This window comes from Myiozetetes cayanensis, unplaced genomic scaffold (assembly GCF_022539395.1).
Source record: "Myiozetetes cayanensis isolate MyiCay16 unplaced genomic scaffold, myiCay2020 scf14, whole genome shotgun sequence".
NCBI lineage: Eukaryota > Metazoa > Chordata > Aves > Passeriformes > Tyrannidae > Myiozetetes > Myiozetetes cayanensis.
This window is the reverse complement of record NW_026087048.1, coordinates 505,859-528,062: the sequence shown is the minus strand read 5'-3', so window position 1 is coordinate 528,062 and position 22,204 is coordinate 505,859. Positions and strand designations below refer to the sequence as shown.

Below are 22,204 nucleotides of genomic sequence, written 5' to 3'. Positions count from 1 at the left end.
TATAGAAAGGACCTTGCTATGAAGGATTACATTGAAATTCAGTTTTCCCCAGTAGGGAACCAAAATAAGGACCAGTTGTTGCACAGCACAGATATGACAGGAAGTGTCCTTTCTCCAAGATGCAAAAAAAACCCCTCCACCCTTAATTATACAGTAAGATCATGAATCTGAGTGTACCTTATAGTAAGACCTCAGTGAATAGTCCAATCTAGTTCCTATACATCAATTATTAAATAAAGCATATCTTTAAATTACCACAGCAATTAATTTTTAATCAGGCAGTCATCATAGAGCTGTTTTATCATAACTGTGGACAGGAAACTTGAAAGCCACGTTTGTATTACCTTTTTCTTTCTTCATTTCCTATGCTCCCCTTCTCCCTCCCTCCCTTCTTCAGTGCTGAGAAATGCTCACATACTGATCAAAGGGTCATAAGCATCAGAAAAAGGAATTACTTATAATACTGTCTAAGCACAAGATTGCTCTATTTAATAATTTCTGTATTTTTTCCAATTTATTTAATTTATAGTGCTAAACTTACCACTGAGATGTGTTTATTATAACAGATCATTAACAAAACAACTAATGAGAGCTTTAGTCTTTTTACTGTGTGTAGTATTTTGTTTGCCAAATTTGTATTGAACTGGTACTCAACTGCAGTAAATGCCTTAAGCTTCAGAATAGAATATAATTCGTACTGAAAGATGTGCAGAAGTTGTATGAAGTTAAAAATGTGTGGATATGACAGCTTCTGCTGGTTTTATCCTGTAAGAACAGGATAAAAACAACTTCCCTGCAGAAAAAAGTTATCAATGACGTCCTGTGGCTTTGAGCAGGTACAGGCACAGCTCAGAACATTGATTGTACAGATTATTCCATGTCTATTCTGGCAGGAACAGAAAGAAATACATCTTGGTATAACAATGAAACAATCATCTAGAAAATTCATACCTTTAGTTTTTCTATTTTCGCTTTTTGCATTTTCTGTGGCTGAATTAAGCAGAGAGTTCTTAATACGTGCTTTTTCCAACCCAAGCACAATTTCTAATAGCCAGTATTATGAGTATATATTCGATTCCATTTTGTTCTCGGTTCTTGCCAGTAAAATGGCACTCAGCCTGCTGGTTGAGTGGATTTGTGATTCTTTCCAAGGATCAGCCACGGATTAGTGAAGTACAGCTGGTGTGTTTCTCACGCCAAGTAGTTTTGGCACATTTTTTTTCGTTTTTAATGTCCTTCTCAAAATAAATCCTGCCTCCTTTACTTTGCCTTTTCTAGGGATTTCTTCTTGTTCAGTAGTAAATTTCATCTTTCATCAGACTGTGTGTTCATGAGACTGAGCAAACAGGCATTGCTCCAATGACTCTTTACCAGAAAGTGAATTTAAAGAAATGTCCTTACTTTAGTTTGAAAAATAAAATTCTTGTTTAAGTAGTGAGTGTTTAATTAGTGAGTGAAGTGAGGTTTTTGAGCTGCCAGTCTAAAATGCCAATGATCTCAGCAAGAGGGTGGTAAATGGTAATGTATAGTTCCTGGGAATCCTGGCTAATGAGGCTGCCTTCCTTGTGTCATTCTTGGAACTTGTGTTCCATATCCACCTGCCATTTAAAGTTGCAGACTAGAAAGTTTAGTATTTCCACCTTCATGTAGAGAGCTGAGTTTCTGAGCATCTGTAGTATTTAGGTGTTTGTTGTGGGGTTGATTTGTTTTGTTTTTTGATATCTCCCATTGAGTAGTGCAGAGTGAGTAGTAGTTTTAGAAGCTCTGGAAAGGTCTGGAAACTGAGGGGTGTTTATTCAGGTACCAACAACTGTTTCTATCAAAAAGCATGTCCAGCATCTTAGAACTGGTTTGATTTCCTGTCATTTCGAGGTTCATTTTTCTCTAAATCAGAAATTTGTAATAATGAATTTAGGGATTTGATTTTGTAGTGTGTCTTTAAATACAGTAACTTCTGTTTCAGCTTTTTATATCTGCTGCTTTATATCTGCACAGTTTCCCCACAGCACAAATCAATGTATCAAACGTTAATTATTTTGCTCCCCATGTAAAAACCCTGCCTGAAGAACGAAAACAACCCAAACTTAGCAAAAAATTGCACTTCAGCTGTCAAATCATGCAAATTCAACATCTTTATTTGCAGATTTTTTTGGTCATGGTACTGTTGCAGGTGATTGTAGAACCTTCTGGAAACAATGTAGGTGGGGAGATGGCTTTGGGAATTCCAGTCACTGATTCATTCTGCTCAGTCAGTGCTGCTCTGGCAGGACCGTGGGCTCCATGGGTGGTTCCTGCCCCACTGTCATCCAGCAGGGACACTGCTTTGGGAGGGGTCTGTGGGGATGGCCCCACGTGTGGAAAAGCAGCCTGTGAACCATTCCTGCTGTCATCAGCAGCATTCTCTGGTCTCTGGGGGACAAATATGAGCAAGAGTGACCATTTTTGCACTCCAAAGCAATAAATAGATTGGATGGATAATAAGGAAGACCAGTGACTTCCAGAACATCTAGTAAGGGTATTCCAAGGCACTGTGAGCCTGGTGTCTGTGTAGATGTGTATGCTCCATGAAGATTTCAGGGTGGTGATGGAGCTGTTTGAATCTTGGCTCCTGTTTGCATTCATTTACAGGGACAAGAGTGTGCCTTTACTTCCAAGATGTTTTCAAGTGGCATTTTTGCACTATTCTCCTTCTGATACAAAACATCTCTTTTTTGGAGAAGCACACAAGAACTTACACATTTAAAGTTACTCACAAGAACATCTGAAGAGAAATGTTCCAAATCCCACCTTTCTGTGTTGGAAAAGTGAAGGAGGTGTTTGGTCTGCCTAATTCAGCTGTGCAGCAGAGCTTATTGAATTACAATCTGCTTTCATCAACTCCTGCTTGCAGCTTTGGATTCTGCATCTGTTTTACTCAGCCTTGCATTTCAGTGCTTGATAGCATTGATCAGAAGCCTTTCTCTTTGGAAGGGCTCATTTAAGCTGCAGGCTGTAACTGTAAATTGGGAGTGTTGCTTTCTTGTTCACAAAAAGCCCAAAGCACTGCATGTTTCATGGGCCTTTTCCCTGATAAAACAAACCCGTGCTGTGCTGCACAGATCTGCTCGCTGATAGTCCTGAAACAGCATTGTGATAAAATTAAAATTGCTGGCAGTACTTTAAATAACGGGCCTATTTCCTAGGCTGCTCTGCTTTTAGGAGGCTGTTTTCTTTTCCCTGTGCTGCTCTTGAATGGCTGCTGGGGGGAAAAAAGTGAGATCTCATGCTAATGCTTTCTGCCAGTGAGCTGGAGCTCTGGAGTAATCAGAGCTTTGTGGAACTGCACATTCAGCAAAGCTGAACAGTGCTGAGAACACGTCCTGAGAGTGCCCAGCTTAGCCTGAGCTTTGTGACTGAAAGGCACAAATCATCTTACCCAATCTTTCATGGGAACTTCAGCCTGCAAGGCCAACACAATAAGCACACTGGTGCTCTCTACCACTCCATGGAAAGGCATTCTTTTATCTTTAGATATTGTTACAGTATACCTGTATAATTTGTATAGGTGCCTCTATCAGAAGTGTGAACAATGCAGGAAAGAGAGTTATGCACAAGACAGAAGAATCTGAATCATTCTGTGCAGTGAATAACACATGGTCAGTACCTTTATAAATGAAAGGAACAGGCAAGCCACTTCTTTTTTAGCAGTTATACAGCTGAAGATTACTGAAACTAAATAAGATTTAGAGATTTCCTCCCCTTCCCAGTAATTCTTAGAAGAATTATTAACCTCAGAATCTCTCTAACAAGAGTATTTGCTGCTTGCTGGCATTTCTGTTTTAATTACTGGGGGGAACACAATGTGTTTGACAAAGCTGAGAGCTGCAGTGCCTCAGACTGTTTCAGCAGCTTACTGTGCTTTAATTCATCTTAACCCATGTATTGATCAGCAAGACCTGCATTTAGGACAGCAGATTTCTAGTCAAATGTCCCATGATTTCAGAGCACCTACAAGCTGTTTGGCTTGGGACTACCACTCACTTCCCCAACTTTAATCAGCAGATAAACAGATGGGACAATCCACGTTAGTGCATTGAACTCTTCACATGAACACAGCTAGCAGAGAACTCTTTATTGCAGAAGATGCTGGTTTATGCCTTTTGTAAACTCATGATCCTGTGCACACAGATACAGCACTGACTTTAAACAGCTTTCTGTGTATGGCATAGTTTTGTGGAAATCTGGGGGCTCTTCGTGGCTGAAAAATTAAACACGTGTGTTAAGCATTTACAGAATCAAGAGTTAAGCAAATGCTTTGTGTTAAAAGCTGGACGTGAGCAGGCCAGGTAGGAGAGGGATCCAGGCCCTCAGCCCCCTGGGAGGGGGTGTCATGGGTGGTGCTGGTTTGTCTGCCCTGAGTGATCAGCACTTTTTTCTTTGTTACAGCTCCTCTTTGATGTCAGTTGTGCTTAAGCAGAACACACAGTTGGTGTCTGTTTTTTCTGTACAAAGCCTCTTCAAACACACAAAAAAAAGGGGTTTGGGAAGGAGAATTGTGAAACATGTACAATTACCACTGTTGCTATGTGGAGTTTAAAAGCTTTCCATGAGAGAGGAGTAGTACTTATGGCACTTGACTGTATTACAAAAACACTTATCAGTGGGTGAAACCTTGTCAAAAATAACTCCTTTCCCTTGACTTCTCCTGGGATGGAACAGGCTTTCTAACTTTAGCACTAGATTACAAAAAAGCTGCCTCAATTCTCCTCTGTTCTGCTTTAAAAAGACTCTCTTCAATTCCAGTCACTTGGCATAACTAGAGGAATGCTGCAGATGAGTTCAGAGATGAATGTGGACAGTAAAGAAGGCAATTATTTTGCTTAGTTATACATCTGTGTCAGGCAGAGAGGAGTTGCAGTGGTAACATTACAATGTTGAAAGAAACAACCCATTTTATTTTACAGTCCTGTCCATCTGAAAGCACTTATTCCCTGCATAAGTGGCAGTTTGTATTTTACAGGAACTTGGTGCTTTCAATAGATTGTAGGTTGGGAGGGAAGGGGTGGACTGTACAAAGGAGGGAGGAAGGGGAACAGGGTTTTTACCTCTGCTGCACTGTGTGGCTTCATCAGAGCCTAAGTAAGGTCATAATAAATTTGCTGGGGATAACAACCTGTGCTTCAGACTAGGAAGATAATTCCACTGCACATTTCATTTTGTGCAGAGATTATCACATTTCAATAAATGTAGCTTGGTTTATAGGAATCAGATTGGGAACTAAGCCATTTCTCCCCACTGCTGTTGATGGGTTATGTTAATTGATTGTATTTAAGGCTGTTGAGGTGCTGTTTGTATTAGCTGTTCTACACCCGGAATGCCTGGGTATGAAGAGGATTTATGATTATTTTGTTATCAAAATGTTTCTTCTTTGGGGTTATTTTTTGGCTTTTATGGATGAACTCAGGTTTTACTGGAGCTCTAGAGGCTACAGGCAGTGCTTTTCCAGCCCACAGTGCAGTAAGGTGGGTGACAGCCCCACCTTCTCTGTGCCACAGCCACCTCCCCAGCAGTTCCATCTGGCAGTGAGGCCTCGGGCTCAGAAGGGGAAAAGACTCAAGTGTTACTCCAGAGCAAAAACTATCATCACTTTTGGTGAGAATGTTGTTGTGCCTTGGGTGTTTTGTCACTGACTTCAGTGCACTGTTTAAGCTCATCAGATCCTTTCCTGTAAGCCCTTCCTTTGTGCTCAGGTGTTGTGTACCTGGCCCAAGCAGTAACTGCTGCCTCCAGCAAAACCAAAAATAACCAGAGCTGGAGACGCTTGGAATTTCGTTTGACTGTTCAGCCTTGCACAGGGACCGTAGCCCAAGACTCTAAGACAGTCTTCTCTTCCAGTGCTTTGTCTTGGAGGTTTTCCAATAGTCCATATAGCTGCAGATTGATGGTGGTGTCAGGTGATACACATTGTTCCAGAATCTGCTGGGACATGCACTTAAAAAACCATTACGTTTTTGTATAATGAAGAGATCTGTAGTTCAGGGTTGTTTCTGTGTTTTCATATGTGCTGCTGCTTCATGAGTTCTTTGTGGACAGAGCATTGCAGTGAATGGTCATGAGTTGTGCTGCTACAAAGCAGTGTTATTAGGATGGTTATGAATAACTCACCCTGCTCCACTTTCATGTGAACAGACTGACTTGTCATGAACCATCCAGCCCTCCAGCTCTGTCCATTCCTGAGTCTCACCTCGCTTGTTTTTTGTTATGAGCAGATGGTTGTCTCGTCATTTCTCATCCGTTCTGACATCCAGAGCTGGGACATTTGTGTTAATGCTCATCACAAGTTTCACTGGTTCAGTCGTGTTTCATTTTGGGAAATCCTTCTCGTTGGTTCAAGCTGTAATTGAGCTATGAAAAAAATATAGGATTCTCTGAGCTGCACTTTGTCTCAATTGTGACAATAGCTTTGGCTTCTAAGTAGCATTTGGTTCCTCTCAGATATCAAAATTTGTGTCCCAAGGGGATTTTGACACTGTTTTTTGTGGTTTCCCCACCGCCTCCCCTTCTTCAAATTTTTTTTAATTATGTCACACTGTAATTATTGCTCACTCCTTTGTGACTTTAGCATTTATAGTGCACTGGGACATTTCCAGTTTGGATTTGGTCTGATAGTAACTGTGAGGAAGATTACAATATATTCCTTGGGTGTTTTGTGTGTAGTCTGGCTCAGTTCCTACTCGTGTACAATTTTATATATAGTCTAACAGAAAAACCCCTGCAGCATTGCACCTCACAGTGCATTTTGGTATTTCAAAGTTCAGCTCTCTCATTTGCTATCCCTGAATTTTACTTCTGATATATGAATGCACTAAAACTTGAAAACTTTACAGAATACTACATAAGTGATGCAGAAAAAGAAACTGAGGGGAAAAAATATTTCCTTCATACTAGTTGAATTAATTTGCTTTTATTCAGGGTGTAGGTTCAAGACCAGTAAGTATCTGGAAAGAAATGATATGCTGTGTTTGTGCTGATTTCATTGACAGAGACACATTTGAGAGAGACCAGAATATGCAGCAGCTCAGAAGGGTAATGTGTTTTACCTTTTTGTTAAGAAATGCTATTCCCTGCATTCAGTAAGTGAGCTATCCAACATGCCAGTCAAAGCTTTGCACTTGTAAGAGTCGTGTTTTCTGAGCTGTCCATTATTCATACACAAACAGAACTGATCACCAGGTATTGGATTTGCAGTAATTGAAATAAAACCATAACAACTTGTTCCTTTTCAAGCACAACCAAGTTGTTTGCTATCAGTGAAGCAAGCATATTTTATTTTGGAGGTGGGAGTAATAAGGGCATGGTTTGACAGTGAAGGATGCAAATAAGGCTTTTTTTGGCATGGACTATGCCTCTATATTGTATAGGAAAATGTTATTTAAATCAATACCACCAAATTGGTGAGTTCTCCCCTCGCTTACTCCCTGCAAGTCTGTGGCTCCAGAGTCCTGTTGGAAACCAAGGGAATTTTTTTCTGAGACAGTCACAGCAAGGGCAGCCCAGAGATGCATATCTTTATCCCCTTCCTTCACAGTGCATTTATATCAAGCCCTGTCACAAAACAAACTCCAAGTGCTGTGAGCCTTCCCATAGTATGAGTGCAGGCATCCATGAAAACTGTCTTTTGTCTAGTGGCCTTTTCTCTGAGAATGTCATTTTTTTCACTCATGTGTGTTTTTCCTTTGAACTCTGAATGAGCACTTTGGCTGAACTTGACAGAATTATACATTTGGAATTAAATGCCAGCAGTTTCTTCCTCTTACCCTGCAGAATTCTGTCACAGGCTTTTCAGGCAGTAAGCACAGCAGCCAGTGGGCTGTTTGCCCTGAACAGCAGAAGTGCACATTTACTGGGTTTTCAGCCAGCTTGGTTAAGGTTTATTTTACACATGTTGTGTGTAAGTCCCTTTGCTTTTACATGGCAGTTCCCCACCCTGCCCTTGGAACACGAGAGTTAATTCCTGTTATATTCTATAGCTATTATGTTCTCATCATTATGTTTCTATAGAGAGACAATTAAGTGTTATCCAAACTACTATTCAGAACATTCTCATTAGAGTGTCTCATCCTGACAAGCTTTAGTGTTGCTTAAAACACCCAGTCTGAAATGTGTGGTTTTAAAAATGTTCAGAACTTGTTCTTCATTTGCAATAGCAAGTGAGGAAAATGTTTTTATTGCTCTTAGAGGGGGACTTGGATCTCAGTCACCTTAAACTGAACACTGAACAGCTACAATTTTGTGGCTTTTGAGTAGATTCACACGGCTTGGTTATCTCTGATGAGTCTGGTTACTTGAACTGAGGTGCCAGAGCAGTTCTGGTGTTGCCAAAGGGAAATGCTGGCAGGCACGTCTATCAAATTTCTGGTAACGGAAGAGTCAGCAAAATTTATATTTGATTTTTTAAATGCTGTAATTTCTCAGGTGTGCATTTCTGTCATTGCAATTTGGGCTAACAAATGGAAGAACAAAATAGGTGGGTGTGATACTGGTTTTTAAAATGTGTCCTGCCTTCTTGCACAATGGCTGGCCAAGGAGAGCCCATTCAGGAGCAGAGAGGAATTAATTCATATTTAAATTCCATTACTGTAGAGAACGTGGTCAAAGAAACACACCACACTCCATATCTGCATTCCACTTTCAGAAGGAAGTACCCAAATCACTTTTTTTTTGTATGGATTTTCTGGCTTATATATATATATTTGATAATATTTCTAGCAGTCTGTCCAATAGGTTAACTTTTTCCAGGTCACAGAGTGCCCTATGTTCTAGATACAAGAGGCACCCATAAAGGCCTCTATGTATGAAATCTGCTTTTCAGTGGGAAAAGAAACATTTGTGGACTTCCTTGTATGTCCTCCATTTCTATGCTCAGCTTTCAAGAGTGGGTTGGGGCTTTGTGACAGTCCCTTTGCTAGAACAGGGTATGAGAACTTCTGCAACAAGTGGAACTTAAGCTTGGTGTGATTTCAGAGGTCAGAACAGGCAATGTGAGTTTGAAAGCACAGAAGAAGAAATCCATGCCTCTGTGGAGTACTCCTGGGACATGCCCTGTGCCAGGGTCTGTTGAATACACTGATTAAGTCTGTCATTAACTTGAGTGAACTTTGGATGAAGGCTTCAAGGAAAAACTTCCCTAAATGAAGGAGTGCTCTGTATTTCCATTATTCATGGCTTGCTGTACCCCCCAATGGGTTTAGTTGCTTATTTTCTTTGATTTTGTGCTCTCTTACTCGTGTCTTGCTCCTATTTCCTCAGACAGAACTGAAGGCCAACATTTGTTTGGTGTTGTAGCTTCCCAGAGGAAGGTCTAATTCTCCCAGACCCTGTTGCTGTTTCTCGTGGAGTCAGCAGGAGCTTTGTCTCATTAGGGAGATCAGGGTCTGGTTCTAAAACAAAGCTGTTTCAGCTGCAGGCTTTGCCGTTTAGGGCAGGACAGAAGTTGAAGTGATGGCTGTGAAATATTTCCTTGCCACTCATAAGCAGGGATGTGTCGAGTGCACTGGGGATCAGACACAGGAAGAGTGAAGGGAGATCAGAGCCTGGCAGGCTGTGTCAGCACAGCCCAGTGCAGCAGCAGCAGCAGCAGCAGCAGCAGCAGCAGGTGCTCAGGCTGCCTTTGGCTCCAGAGAGCAGGATCCTCAGGTGTGATCACACCTGTCACCCTTACCTGTTGCACTGTGGCCATTCTATTGGCAACTGGCTCAGCAGCCAAGGTAAATGTTCCCAGGTTAGAGCAGAGCAAAGAGCTACCTGCAGCACACAGGCTCCTTTGCTATCAGTGGTTTTAAAGTTTGAGAAGATGCAGAAAGAAGCTCTTTTCAGCAAAGGGATTAATTATATTGACAAAATAGCAGCGTATAAAAATTCATGTGATATGTAAAGTTACAAAATTAATGGCTTATTTACGACTTCAGCTGTTTTAGTACAGCATTTTGCCCGACTTCAAATTGTTCTGAAAAGGATTAGATATAATTAATGCTGTATGACCTCCTTTTGTCTTCTTTTCAAAGAATGTAGAGCTGTACATCTAATGAGGACCCTTGAAAGGACTATTATGTCCAATTGTCTCAATTATGCAAATAGCGTTGATATTTTAGCAGAAGGGAGGGGATACTTCAAATTAAAAGTTTCAGCTCCTGCTTTAGCCTTTCTGCAGTGCCGGCATTTTTACAGCAAGTACATCCACTGTTTGAAGAGGGGAAAGGAGGTTTCACAAATTGGAGATTTGGGCACTATCAAAGTAGATTTGTTGTGCCTTGTTCCACCATGAGATGAAAATACCCTCTGGGCAGGGAGATGGGTCATGAGACTTCTAAAGGATTACCTTCAAAGGGAGTCATGAGATTGGTTTGAACAAAGAATCTGCTCACATGCTTATCATATGAGATTCTCTTCTTAAAGTGGTGGAAACCCATCTCCTTGGGAATTCTCATGAACTTCAGAGAGGCTGGAAGTCCTAACAGTGAGATGAATGAGAAGTCTGAACAATAAACAGAGAGATGGGACAGGAGCGCAGAGTTGAATGCAGTTTATTTACTCTAGATGTAACTCATCCTTCCAAACTCTGAAACACTTCCAGGGACAAGCAGGTAGGACATGATTTTCAATGATTTTTCGTTTCATTCCTGATTATCTTCTGCTTTGCTGCCTTTTGTACCAGCGAGATGTACAACTGAAATGAGCACTGAAGAGCCGGGTGGTGCCCCACGATTGACTGGAGAAAGATAGTCAGTTGGAATGACAGTGTTCTGATTAGGCTGCTTCCCAGATTTCTCAGTTATTTTAAATAACATGGAACCTGAAGCACTAATGGCAAGAAGATGAAGTGAGTTTTCAGGTCCAGAAAAGGTGTCTCAAAATGTTTTAAAATAGAGAGTTGCTGGGCTAAGACAGAAACGAGATGTTGAAATGCTGGTAAACAGAGATCACGAATCTTACATATTTCAGTGTTTTGAATGGCAATTTAGAGTTCCTTCTGCAGAAATGGGGATGGAGTTCTGGGGTTTTCTGTGTTGTGTAGGTTGGGACTTTGTTTTGGGGCGGTTTCAGTTTTCAAAATTAGCCAGTGACACTTTCTGGAGTTCACTTTTGACAACAAGCTTCTTTCTGTGTATGTTTGTTTCCAGTGAGTTTATCAAGGTCTGATGGTAGGTCAGGTGTTATGGAAGTCTAAGATCAGAAAAGGGCACTATTTATGGTGGTTTTCCTTACCTCAGTGAGAGTTGGCAGTACAGGGGGATTCCCAATGGAACACTGTTACCAAACATCAGCAGCCCCCTCCCATTTGGATCAGCAGTGCTGCTGTTGTCACTTGAAGTGATGCATTTCTGCCAGAAAGCACACTGGGCTCTGGGATGAGAAGTCTAAGAACTCGTCACCAAGAGCCAAACAACAGGTGATCTCTGAGTGTTCACATACCAATCTATGAGTAACTGAGAAGCCAAGGAAGGGCAGTTTTGGCCCGTGTTACCCACTTGCTCTTCAAATCCCAGCCCCAAAGGATGGTGCTCCCATCCCCTCTGGAGTCAGTCCTGCCCTTCTGCTGTGGGGCCTGAGCAGGCAATAGCAGAGGCTCCCAGAGAGCACATCCATGTGTTCCCCCACTGAGCAGAGACATGAGCACAGCTTCTGGCCTCTTTGAAGTCTCCTTCAACTCCCCTATTCAGGCTTTAAAATGCCTCTTTCCCATTTCTGATAATAGATTAAATCCAGAAAACTGAAGCCTTTACTGTAATCCCCCCCCCCTGTTGTATTAATTCAGATCATAGGTAGACTGCAGCTGGCATTTTAAAGAGAACCAGCAGTGGGTTGCACACCATGAATAAACAGGTCCAGGAACATCAATGGAGATGCTGTTTTCTGGTCCTATGGTACCTGTTAATTCTCTTTGCTCCCCACTCAGGGGTTTTAGATGCATAAGGACTGAAAAGCGGATTGACTGAATTTTCTGGAAACTGTTTTATCTATAAACTCTCTGAAATCTCCCCTTGTCTTTACCCTTTGTAACTGTTTCAGTTCTGAAGTATTCCTGTTTTCACAAAGTTTCCAATGAATGTTGGCAACTATCAGGTTTACATCATACAGTATTTTAAACATAAATATTTGGAGTCTGTGGGAAATAATATAATCCTTGTGTTCCAATACTTTCATAAGGATTTCTGAAAGATTATAAGGAATAATTTTGTGCAAACCCTGCAGCCCAAGAGTTACAGTAGCTGGAAATTCTTCCTTGAAAATGACAGAAAGCAGCAAGAATAAAATGCAGCTGATTGTGGCATATTCTGTTAGAGGTGTTCGGTCTTAGCTGATGTCTGGAAAAGAATTGCTCTCTCAAGGATAAAACTGACCCCAGGAAGTTGCTAATTTTCAACAACTCAAACCATTACCAGAATTCTACCTGGAGAATCTTGCTTTCAGGAAAACTCTGTACTGTAAACTAATGTTCCTTTCTGAAGGGACAGATTGGCCAACTGGTGTATTACATTATGTATTTGCAAAAAGAGCACATTCACAGGATGCAGAAGAGAGGATTCAATATTTCTGGTATCTTTTCTCAAAATATATATTGGTTCAGCATCTCCAGATTTTAAAGACTTCAGAGATATGCATTTATTCTTTATATTGTGAATATAAAAATGTTACTTTGCAGTAATTTTAAAGGGTGTTTTATTAACATGCCTGTCCATATGCCTTAAGTAGTGGCTTTCTGTCACCATATTTTGAAAATGTCAGTATAATAAATTCTCTAGGCTCACCTGTTCAGGGAGCTCTGCACTTCAGTTAGTACTAATTACATTTATTACTTACATTAATTACATTTAGAACAAACTCTCGTAGATGAATAATATCTCACACAACATGTAGTCATTCTCTGCAGATATTCTTCATTCATGGTTTGCCCCATTTCTTAAAGAAAAAGGTCTCAAAATGTACTATTACATCATTTATGAAAAATCAGCATGTTTAGCTGACTGGTCAGAAGTTGTATAGAAGTTATCTCTGAATGAGTAACTTGTGACTTCTTATATCAAAGAAGTGCTTATACTTTTAACCCCTTTTCCATTTTTGATCATTTGTGTTCTAATAGTCATTATTCTTAATAATGTGGACTTGGATGACCTGACAGAGGTAATAGTCTTAGTCCAATTCAATGCTTTTTGCAGCTGCTTCACTAAGTGCAGGTTAGTCTTTGTTTTTAGGCATGATTAACATCTATTGACACAATTTTCTAAACCACAAATAACCAGGAGAATTAAACATGTGGGCAGTTTTAGTTAGAATTATTCACAAGCTTTTTTTTTCTAATGAGGGGAGTACCTTGTCATGTTGATTAGGATTTCATAAGTGTTGATGAATTGCACAAAGGAATCCAGGGGTTTTTCATTATAATACCATTTTTCTATTTCAGATCAGAATAGCCTCATAGTTTAGAATTGTTTGAGAGAAATATCCCACGTGTAAATAACCTGGGAGCACCCTGACTTCCTTTAAAACCAGTCTTTATGTTAACCAAGACAGGTAATTGTTACAGTACAAACCCCATTCCTGAGCCTTGTCAGAGCTAGATACCAGGGTCATCTTAAATCTTCAAACAAGAATTATCAACAAACTGTGTTATAGAGGAAACTAGTCATTACCAGGCTACTTTGACTGGCATAATGCTGGAGGCTGTTCAGTGCCTCCCTCTCGCTGCTCATCCATTCTGCTCTTTCAGACCTCTTGAGAACGGTCAATGGTCAATGCAGGCAGATGTGGCTCCAGTACCATCAGATAAAGTTGCTCAGCCCTTCCCATCCTGGCATCTTGGTTTGTGTGTGTGGTACCTCTGCCACTCATTAAAATCTGGGAGTAAAACTGGCTGAAGGTTCTTTGGGGAGAGAAGTCCAGAGGCTCAGTACGGATATCTCTTGTGTTCCCCATCTCCCAAGCATCCCAAACCAGAGGGCTAAAGGCAAGAGGAGGATTTGGCAAGTTGTTAACAGAACTGGCACAGGTAACAAATGGAGATGAACAATACTGTGTCTCCCCTGAAATTTGGTACAGTAAGGGACAAGGAAAAGTATTGCAGGAGTGGCTTTTTAAAGGCAGTGCAAAATAGAAATCTTTCTAATGCCAATATTCAGGTACCAGGGATTCTGCAAATGTAATTATTTATTTTTTCTCCCAGCTGTTTATTGTTATTTATTTTCTCTCACGGGAGAGCAAGTGAATGTGGTTACCTCCATGGCATTGTGCACACGTCGTGCACATGCTCTCGAGATGAATTTCATTCCACATCCAGATTCCTTTCTTTCACTATCTCATCAAAGTAACCATCCCTCTTCTCAAATCTGGCATAAATATCCCATTTTAATTCTATAGAGCATTCTAATTAAATAATTGGGCAACACAGTTGAGATTTGATTTCCCTGCTAATACCACCTTTTGCAGCATCCTACAACCCAAGGGAGGGTTACCATGAAGTGTTGGTCAGATGGTGTTAACAGGGCTACAGCTGAGTGTTTCCAAAAATGGCAATAATCAATCCACATCTTAACAAGATGTTGGGGAAGGTAATTTGTATTAGTCCACAGATGTGAACTCTGCTGCCCAGCCAACTCCATTTTTATATTATTTTGTGCTTGATTTAACCTGCACAGCTTTGTCAAACCCTGTATTATGCAGGACGTGCATTTGTTTGGTCCCCTGCCCACTCCCCTGGTGCATTTGTGTGCCAGGCACTGTCTGCTGTGTCCAGCCCTGGCTATGGCTCCGTGCCCTGCTGTTCCTATTCCTGGTGTGCTGAGCAGCTGTGTCTGCCCTGGGCCCTGCTGGCTGGAGCAGCAGCCGTGCCCGCCCCAGACCCTGCTGGCTGGAGCAGCAGCTGTGCCCACCCCAGACCCTGCTGGCTGGAGCAGCAGCCGTGCCCACCCCAGACCCTGCTGGCTGGAGCAGCTGCTCCATGCAAACTGTGCTCTGTGCCCCCGGTGCTGTGCAGTGACAGTGGGTGCTGTGCAGTGACAGTGGGTGCAGTGGCAGTAGGTGCTGTGCAGTGACAGCGGGTGCTGTGCAGTGACAGCGGGTGCAGTGACAGTGGGTGCTGTGCAGTGACAGTGGGTGCAGTGACAGTGGGTGCTGTGCAGTGACAGTGGATACTGTGCAGTGACAGTGGGTGCAGTGACAGCGGGTGCAGTGACAGTAGGTGCTGTGCAGTGACAGTGGGTGCTGTGCAGTGACAGCGGGTGCTGTGCAGTGACAGTGGATACTGTGCAGTGACAGCAGGGGACTGAGGCCCCGTCCCACGCTGTGACAGAGCCAGGCCAGCCAGGCCATCCAGCCAGGAGAGTCCCTGTTCCTGGAGCATCGCTGGGCCCGTGGCTGGTGCCAGGGCTGGCTGCTGCTCCAGATCTGGCTGAGTGCAGGCTCTGGATGAGCACCAGTGACACGCTGACTCTCATCCCTCCCCCCTTTCACTGCCCGTGTTCTTTCACCTCCTCTGATGGTAGTTTTGTCATTGTGCTTATCCACAGTCACTGCTGTGCTATCCTGCAGAGTTACATGTCAGCTGAAAGCTTCTGGTGACACAGTGTCATGTAAGAGTTTGTAGCGTGGCATTTCCAGGGGCTTTCCTCTCCTGTGTCGATTCCTACCTTGGATTTCCCCCAAGATGCATTTGTTGGTCCATACCCACCCTTGCTCTTGCAGTGAGACTGCAGGCTTTGTTTTGGTACAGCCTGAAATTTGGCCCAGAGCTTGTTCATTGAATGGTAGGTTGTATATGAAGTGAAATGCATAAAATGCCATGTTAATTTAGTGGCAAACTGGAATTGTCTGTGTGTGATGGTGAGAGAAAATTCTCTTCAGTTGCTGCCTGGTTGCAGCCCTAGATGTGCAGTTTCCCAGCAAATAGTGTGGTCCATTTGCCATAGTCAAAGGATAACTGCTTTTTGAAGAACTAATTCTTGTTTTTAGTGCCTATATTAGCAGGGTGACTAGTGCTTTAGGGTCTTAATTTTGTTACCCCATGCTTTACAAGCCAGCAGTACTGATTGCCATTCCTTTCTGCAGGAGGAGACCTTTTTAAAGCTAAAGACAGCTAGCAAATCCAGAATGTGGAATAATATAAATCCAGTATTAATTTACACTGTTTCTCAGTAACTTATTAATTTCCAGGCTGAAGCACAAGAATTAACAGTGATGTGGTTTTGTTTTGGTTTTATCAAAATTTAGGAGACCTGTTGTCAGTTTACATAAAGGAGAAAAAATAAACCACTGAACATCTGAATTTCTTTTTTTTTTAAACTAGATTCTAACTAATACATTCAGGATTTGCAATAAAAAGCGAGTTTGAACTTCCCCACTATCAAAAAGTTGGGATCTCCTTTTTCTACTTTTCTTAGTGGTGAATGGAAAACTCCCACTGTCTGTTGGTCTGAAAGCTGTAGCTGATCTGTCATAGCCCTTTAACAGTTTATCCATTCCAGGGCTGTTAAAAAGTGCTTATTTTTTTCCACAATCACCACAGACAGTATGTGCACTTATATTTTTCCCTGAGAAGCCAAGTACATTTCAGTCCAGAGAAGGGTACAGGATGTGTGTAAAGTAAGTAAAGACAGTGCCCGTTTTCTGGCAGTAAATGTTTCTGCTCAAGCATTTGCACTGGATTATAATGAAGCTTTGGCTAAGCAGATTAAATAGACAAAAGCAGTGAAACTTCAAAGGCTGACCAAATGTGCTGAGGTTTTTGTTTCCCCGGTCTGTAATGCCTGCTTTTGCCTTCCTCTCATTAGCACAGCCAAATAAGCCCGTAGAGCACAATGTGCTGTCCCTCTGCAGTGCCTGCAGTGCCCGGGCTCTGACGGCCTTTTGGGGTGAGTATGGAAGGGTTTTCTGGTGTAGCAGTAGAGAATAGACCTCCTGTGAGAGGGGTTTTAAGAACAACTGCACAGCTGAGAGCTCAGCTTTGTTGTAGAGCTCATTTTAGATACCAAGAAGCAACCAAACACAGATATTAAGTCTGTGACTTAATCCAATGGTTAATTAACTGTTTTTACATGAAGCACTCAAAATAGCAAAGGAAAGTCTGTTTTGTGCTGCAAGGAATAAGGTAAAGCAGTTTTCAATGTGTAAAGATTTTTTGATATTTCTAGGTTGCATTTTCCAGTATTCCCTACAGAACAGTTAAATGTACAGCATCTGTTATAATTTTTATTTTGAAGAGTGTTTCCTGTGCTGTGGGATTGATTTGGGCTTTTGTGTCACTTAGTCAAGGAGTTATCATAGAAGTCAAAAACTTTAATCGAGGGGGAGGGGAATGAATATATTTAAAATATGTAAAATAATGATAAAACCTAAATTAATTAAAAATTTAAATATACGACTCAAAAGGCATAGAAATTATGTAAGCTCTGTAACAGTTTCCTGCTAGGCTCATTTTGTAATGTTAAAGATGATAAACTAGGATGGTGTATACAAGCAGAAGTAACAACGTTGGGCATGGTTGTAAAACAGAGTGAATGTGTACAGTGTATGGCTTTTGATTAATTTGGAAAAATTGCTGGAATTCCAATCAAATAGACTATTTTTGGCTCTCTGAATATTTTGAACAGCTGGTGAATTAGCAAAATCTGGCATTTGTTTGGTGGAATCACCCACCTCCATGTAGCACAGAGCCTCATGGATCTCCCTGTCTGCGGTGTTTTCTCTGCTCTTCTAGAGCTGGACTCTGATGCTATGGGACAAAAGCATTTTCTAAGCTCCATTTTCAATAATACTATTGCTGGAACCTTTCACCTTGTAAAAGCCTTGCCAGAAAGTTTATGAAAAGAACCTTTTTAGTTTTGTTTGAAGACGGACCCTATGGAGTCAAGACAGGAGAGCTGACCAAATCACACAGCCTTTAGATATTAAATTTAGTTCTCTGCCTTCATATTTCATGATCAATCTCTTTATGCTAAATGCCTGAAATGCATGCCTTGTCATTCTGGAAGCAAGTAAAATTGCTTGAAGTGTTGTGTAACAAGTGCTTTCCTCTTCCCGTCTCTGTGGTGCTCTGAGCTCTGAACCGCTCCTCTGAAATGAAATGAGGGGCATCTGCCAGGGGAGATCAGTAGGTTAGAGTGGAGAGCAGAGGTGCAGGACCCACCACACCACTGCCTGCCAGGGGGGACTGGCTCAGAGACACCTGCAGGAGGCGAGTGTTCATGGACCTGCACAGATCAGGGACAGCTTTGTCCTCAAGTAGAAGCTTCGTTTGGCAACTTATTTGCAATTACTTGAAATGAGGGGACTGCAAGTACTCCCCTGTTATTTTAGACATAACGGAGGAAATGAAGAAGCCAGGCAGGAACTAACAAGTCAACAAACAAAGAAACTTCAGAGACAGCTCTTACCTTACATGAGAAAAAAAGACAATTATTACACCCTGTATTCCTCATGCTGTGCACTGAGCAGCACTGAGGGGGCCAGCCTGGTCTCAAAGCTATTGCCAGGCTGACACACATCTGTAGTTAACTTCCTTAAGTCCAAAATCAACAAGCTTTTTGGTACTTTCTCTAGGAAAGGCACCATTTTTTTATTATTATTTTTATTTTTTTTAGTTTTGTGTTGTTGTTTTGTTTTCTTTTTTAATGAAGGCACCCTGAAAGTTCTTGTGTCATTTTTAGCTTTTGTGTCTGCAAAAATCTAATTTCAATTCCACAGAGGAAACTAAAGCAAAAGATCCATTTGCTTGCTACTTGAAAAGACATGATTTCCTAGTTCAAACTCAGAAGAGGCAACTTTTGTCAGCAAGGCAAAGGTATCGGTGTCACCAAATCGTGAGTGGGTTTTAACAATTTTTCTGTTTCTTTAAAATTAAGTCTGCTTTGAGTTCACTTGATTAAACTCCCCACTGAATTTTGGTTCATCACCTGCAGTGGTGAGGGTGCTTTGCCTTGTTAATGGTTGCAGAGGCAGAGAAGGTCTGGGGTCTGCAAGTAAGAAAGTGGCTGAAGCTCCGGCCTGCAGCTCTTGCTGCCCTGCAGTGTTCCCAAACCCCACTGCACTGCACGTCCACAGCAAAGTGCCCTGTGCACACCTAGGATTTTGTTCGAGGTTGCACAGAGCTGCTTTTAAAATGGCTGGAACTCGGTCTGGTTTCTGGTTTGCAGGCAGTATAATAGGCCAACACAGTTTGGAGGTTGTTTTCTTCCTCCTGTTTCACAGGTGCCTGAAGAGTTTGTGCTTTTGCTGTTAAATGTTCTTTCAATTTAAAGAATGGCTTCTTCCAAGACACATCTCGTTCAGATAAGATGCCCTAGGAATGACTGGAACTGCATTTACAACAGGAAGAAGTTACTTGAGAAGATTGTTAATTATGCAGGGAAAGTTTCTGGGAAGCAATTTCTACATACAAAGGATGATTCTAAAGTGTTATTTGGAGTAAACACAATTCATCTATTTATGATCACAATTTATGCTGATATTTGGTGCTACTTTGAGTCCATTTACTGTTTACTATAATAGGAAGCAGCAGCTGAATTTTGTGGTAGACCTTGAAACTTCAAGACCAGCATCTTTGCACATGAGGGTTTTCACACACACTTGAGGTTTGAATTTTATACATCACAGAGAATTCCCATCACCTACTTGCTTCATGAGTAGATGTATCTGGTGTTTAAAGGTGATGTAACGAATTTAGTGGCTGAAAAGAGAAGGGGGATTTTTCCATACCTGCCACACAGAAATATTTCAATGCTTTTATTTTTCTTCTTCTCTTTTTAGGGTCAAAAGGCTTGGATAGAGAAGACCTTTTCTAAAAGAGAATGCATCTATGTAATTGCCAACAACAAAGACACTAGCAGGTAACATTTGAAATGTTTACACTGGCCAACAGAAAAGAGTAATACTGAAGGAACTGGACTTTATTTGGATTTAGATGTGTGAAACTGAGACCCAGTTTCCTCACTGCCCTTACAGGGAGGGGAGAGGGGAACAAAAGCCATGTCATGCTTGCACTGCAATCCGTGCAGAGCCCTGGACTGTGTCATAGCCAGGGTGAGGCCGGGCAGCAGGAGAGGCAGAGAATTGTCAGTTTTGGCTTTGCAAACCTGAACACTGAATTGTGAAGGCAAGGGTGCAGTAATGTGGTGCCATTCTTCACATTGGTACGACATTACCAACAACAATAACATAAAGGGGGCTTGAATTCTTAGTGCAAATGTTAATATTGCTGCATGGCTTGGAACTCCACTGTGCTCCAGCTTGTCTGGGTAACTTAGCAGTGTGTGCCACACATGAGCTGTCACCTCTGAGTAAGAAACAGGTTCCTGTTTGTGCTGTCAGTGCTCCTGTTTGCATTCTTCCTCCTTGCCTGTCCTTCAGCCTAGAACAGCTGTCCAGTGCACAACACAAGTGAAGTGCTGACATTTGAGTGTGTGTGAGGTGTTTCTATGATTCATGTACAGCAAGGCGTGGTCAGAGGAAAATCTAATTTCTGATTTACTGTCTTCTTTTATATTGAAGATACTGTATTCAAAGTCCCTTCACATTTTAACTTACAGGTGCTGCTGTGGCCAGCTCATTACCCAGCATATTCCACCTCCTCCGAGTATAACAGCTAATAAAAATGGAGAAGAAACGAAACAAGTGGAAGCTCAGCCAGAGAAATGGTCTGTCAGTAAACACACCCAAACATTCCCAACTGATGCCTATGGAAACCTTGAATTCCAGGGAGGAGGACATTCAAATAAGGCCATGGTAAGGAGCACAGGCTACTCTAAGGTATTCACCTGGTATGTTAGCTCAACAGAGTTGAGTTTTCTTGGCAGCAGAAGTAACAGCAAGTTCTCTTCTGAACAAATCCAAATTTAGATTTGTTTCTTTGCTCATTTATTTTCTACTGAGACTGCCACTCAAGACGACCCACCTCAAAAACTTGTCCAAAATGTGTGGGAGAGGTAGGTGGGTTTTGTTAGTGCTGGTTTGTTTTCAAAAGCAGAAATAGGCACAAGCTTATTCTGTAATTCTCTTTGATGGAACAGTAGTTTGAACAGAAATCACAGTGGTGGAACTAAACTGAGAAGGATGCAGGTCCTTGCCTCAGACAGAACTATGTACATCAGCAGTGAGTGGGAGAAAATGTAACATGAGCCTCGTGTCTTGTGAAGGTCACTGCTTCTCTGTGGCCATCAAACCAGAGGTTATAGGGAAAGTACAAAACACCTTCCAGACATTTCAAATAGGTGGCTTCCAGCAATGCAGATTTGTAATAAGAGTTTAGGATCACTTGATAGCAGTCAGTTTTGCAGGTGAAGAGAGAAATTTCCAGAGCAGGTGGAGTGGTAATGTTACACATTGCTCTTTGCAGTACATCCGTGTGTCATACGACACGAAACCAGATTCTCTGCTGCACCTCATGGTGAAAGACTGGCAACTGGAACTGCCCAAGCTCTTAATCTCTGTCCATGGAGGCCTCCAGAACTTTGAAATGCAACCTAAATTAAAGCAAGTATTTGGAAAAGGTCTCATAAAGGCTGCCATGACCACAGGAGCTTGGATTTTCACTGGTGGTGTTAGTACAGGTAAGCAATTCCCATCACTTTTAGTTTACTTAAGAATTCAGCCATGTTCATTCACTAATCTTTCCCACAGGCAGAAGATTTAAGTCTACATGAACGAGTCATTACCCACTAGACCAAAAAAGGAGCATTGTAATCATTTGTGTTAATCTCCTCCCCAGCCTAGCCCGTAAGATTTTCCTGGGTCAGTATTGGTTTGCATTACTCGGTGTTTCCCCTGAAATAAAAATTCAGCCTTGGTTTCAGTAGCAAGGAATCTACCAGTAGTTACAATACACTTTTTTTTAGTGCTTGGTTATCCTTGTAGTTAATAAGTCTCCTACTCTGGATTTGCCAAGCTTTAGCTTCTTATGTTTGTTTTTGTACTGCTAATCTGTCTGTTACTAAAAGTGTATTTCCTGATGTTGTGGTTCATGTCCACTGAATAACACACTTCGAGACAGGGCACAGATTACACTGTGGCAAGTTAAGTCACTGGGTAAGTCTTTCAAAGACTTCACTGAATTCAGCACAAGGCTGTGAAAAGGTAATAGGATTTACAAACAACTGTAACAAAATAAAAACATGGGTTTGTCTGCATTGCATGTTCTGTCATAGAGATACCAGGTTAGTAGTGAAAGCAGCCTAGAAAA

At 41.6% G+C, this 22,204-nt stretch overlaps 1 protein-coding gene across 1 annotated transcript in view; it reads left to right on the top strand.

Moving 5' to 3' along the window:
* Positions 1 to 22,204, top strand: part of TRPM1 (transient receptor potential cation channel subfamily M member 1) — a 60,672-nt gene that overhangs the window by 6,644 nt on the left and 31,824 nt on the right. Inside the window, exons 2-4 of the mRNA XM_050309702.1 lie at positions 19,777 to 19,856; positions 20,556 to 20,751; positions 21,362 to 21,575. Of these exons, the coding sequence (XP_050165659.1) occupies positions 19,777 to 19,856; positions 20,556 to 20,751; positions 21,362 to 21,575 (490 nt within the window). The remainder of the gene's footprint in view (positions 1 to 19,776; positions 19,857 to 20,555; positions 20,752 to 21,361; positions 21,576 to 22,204) is intronic.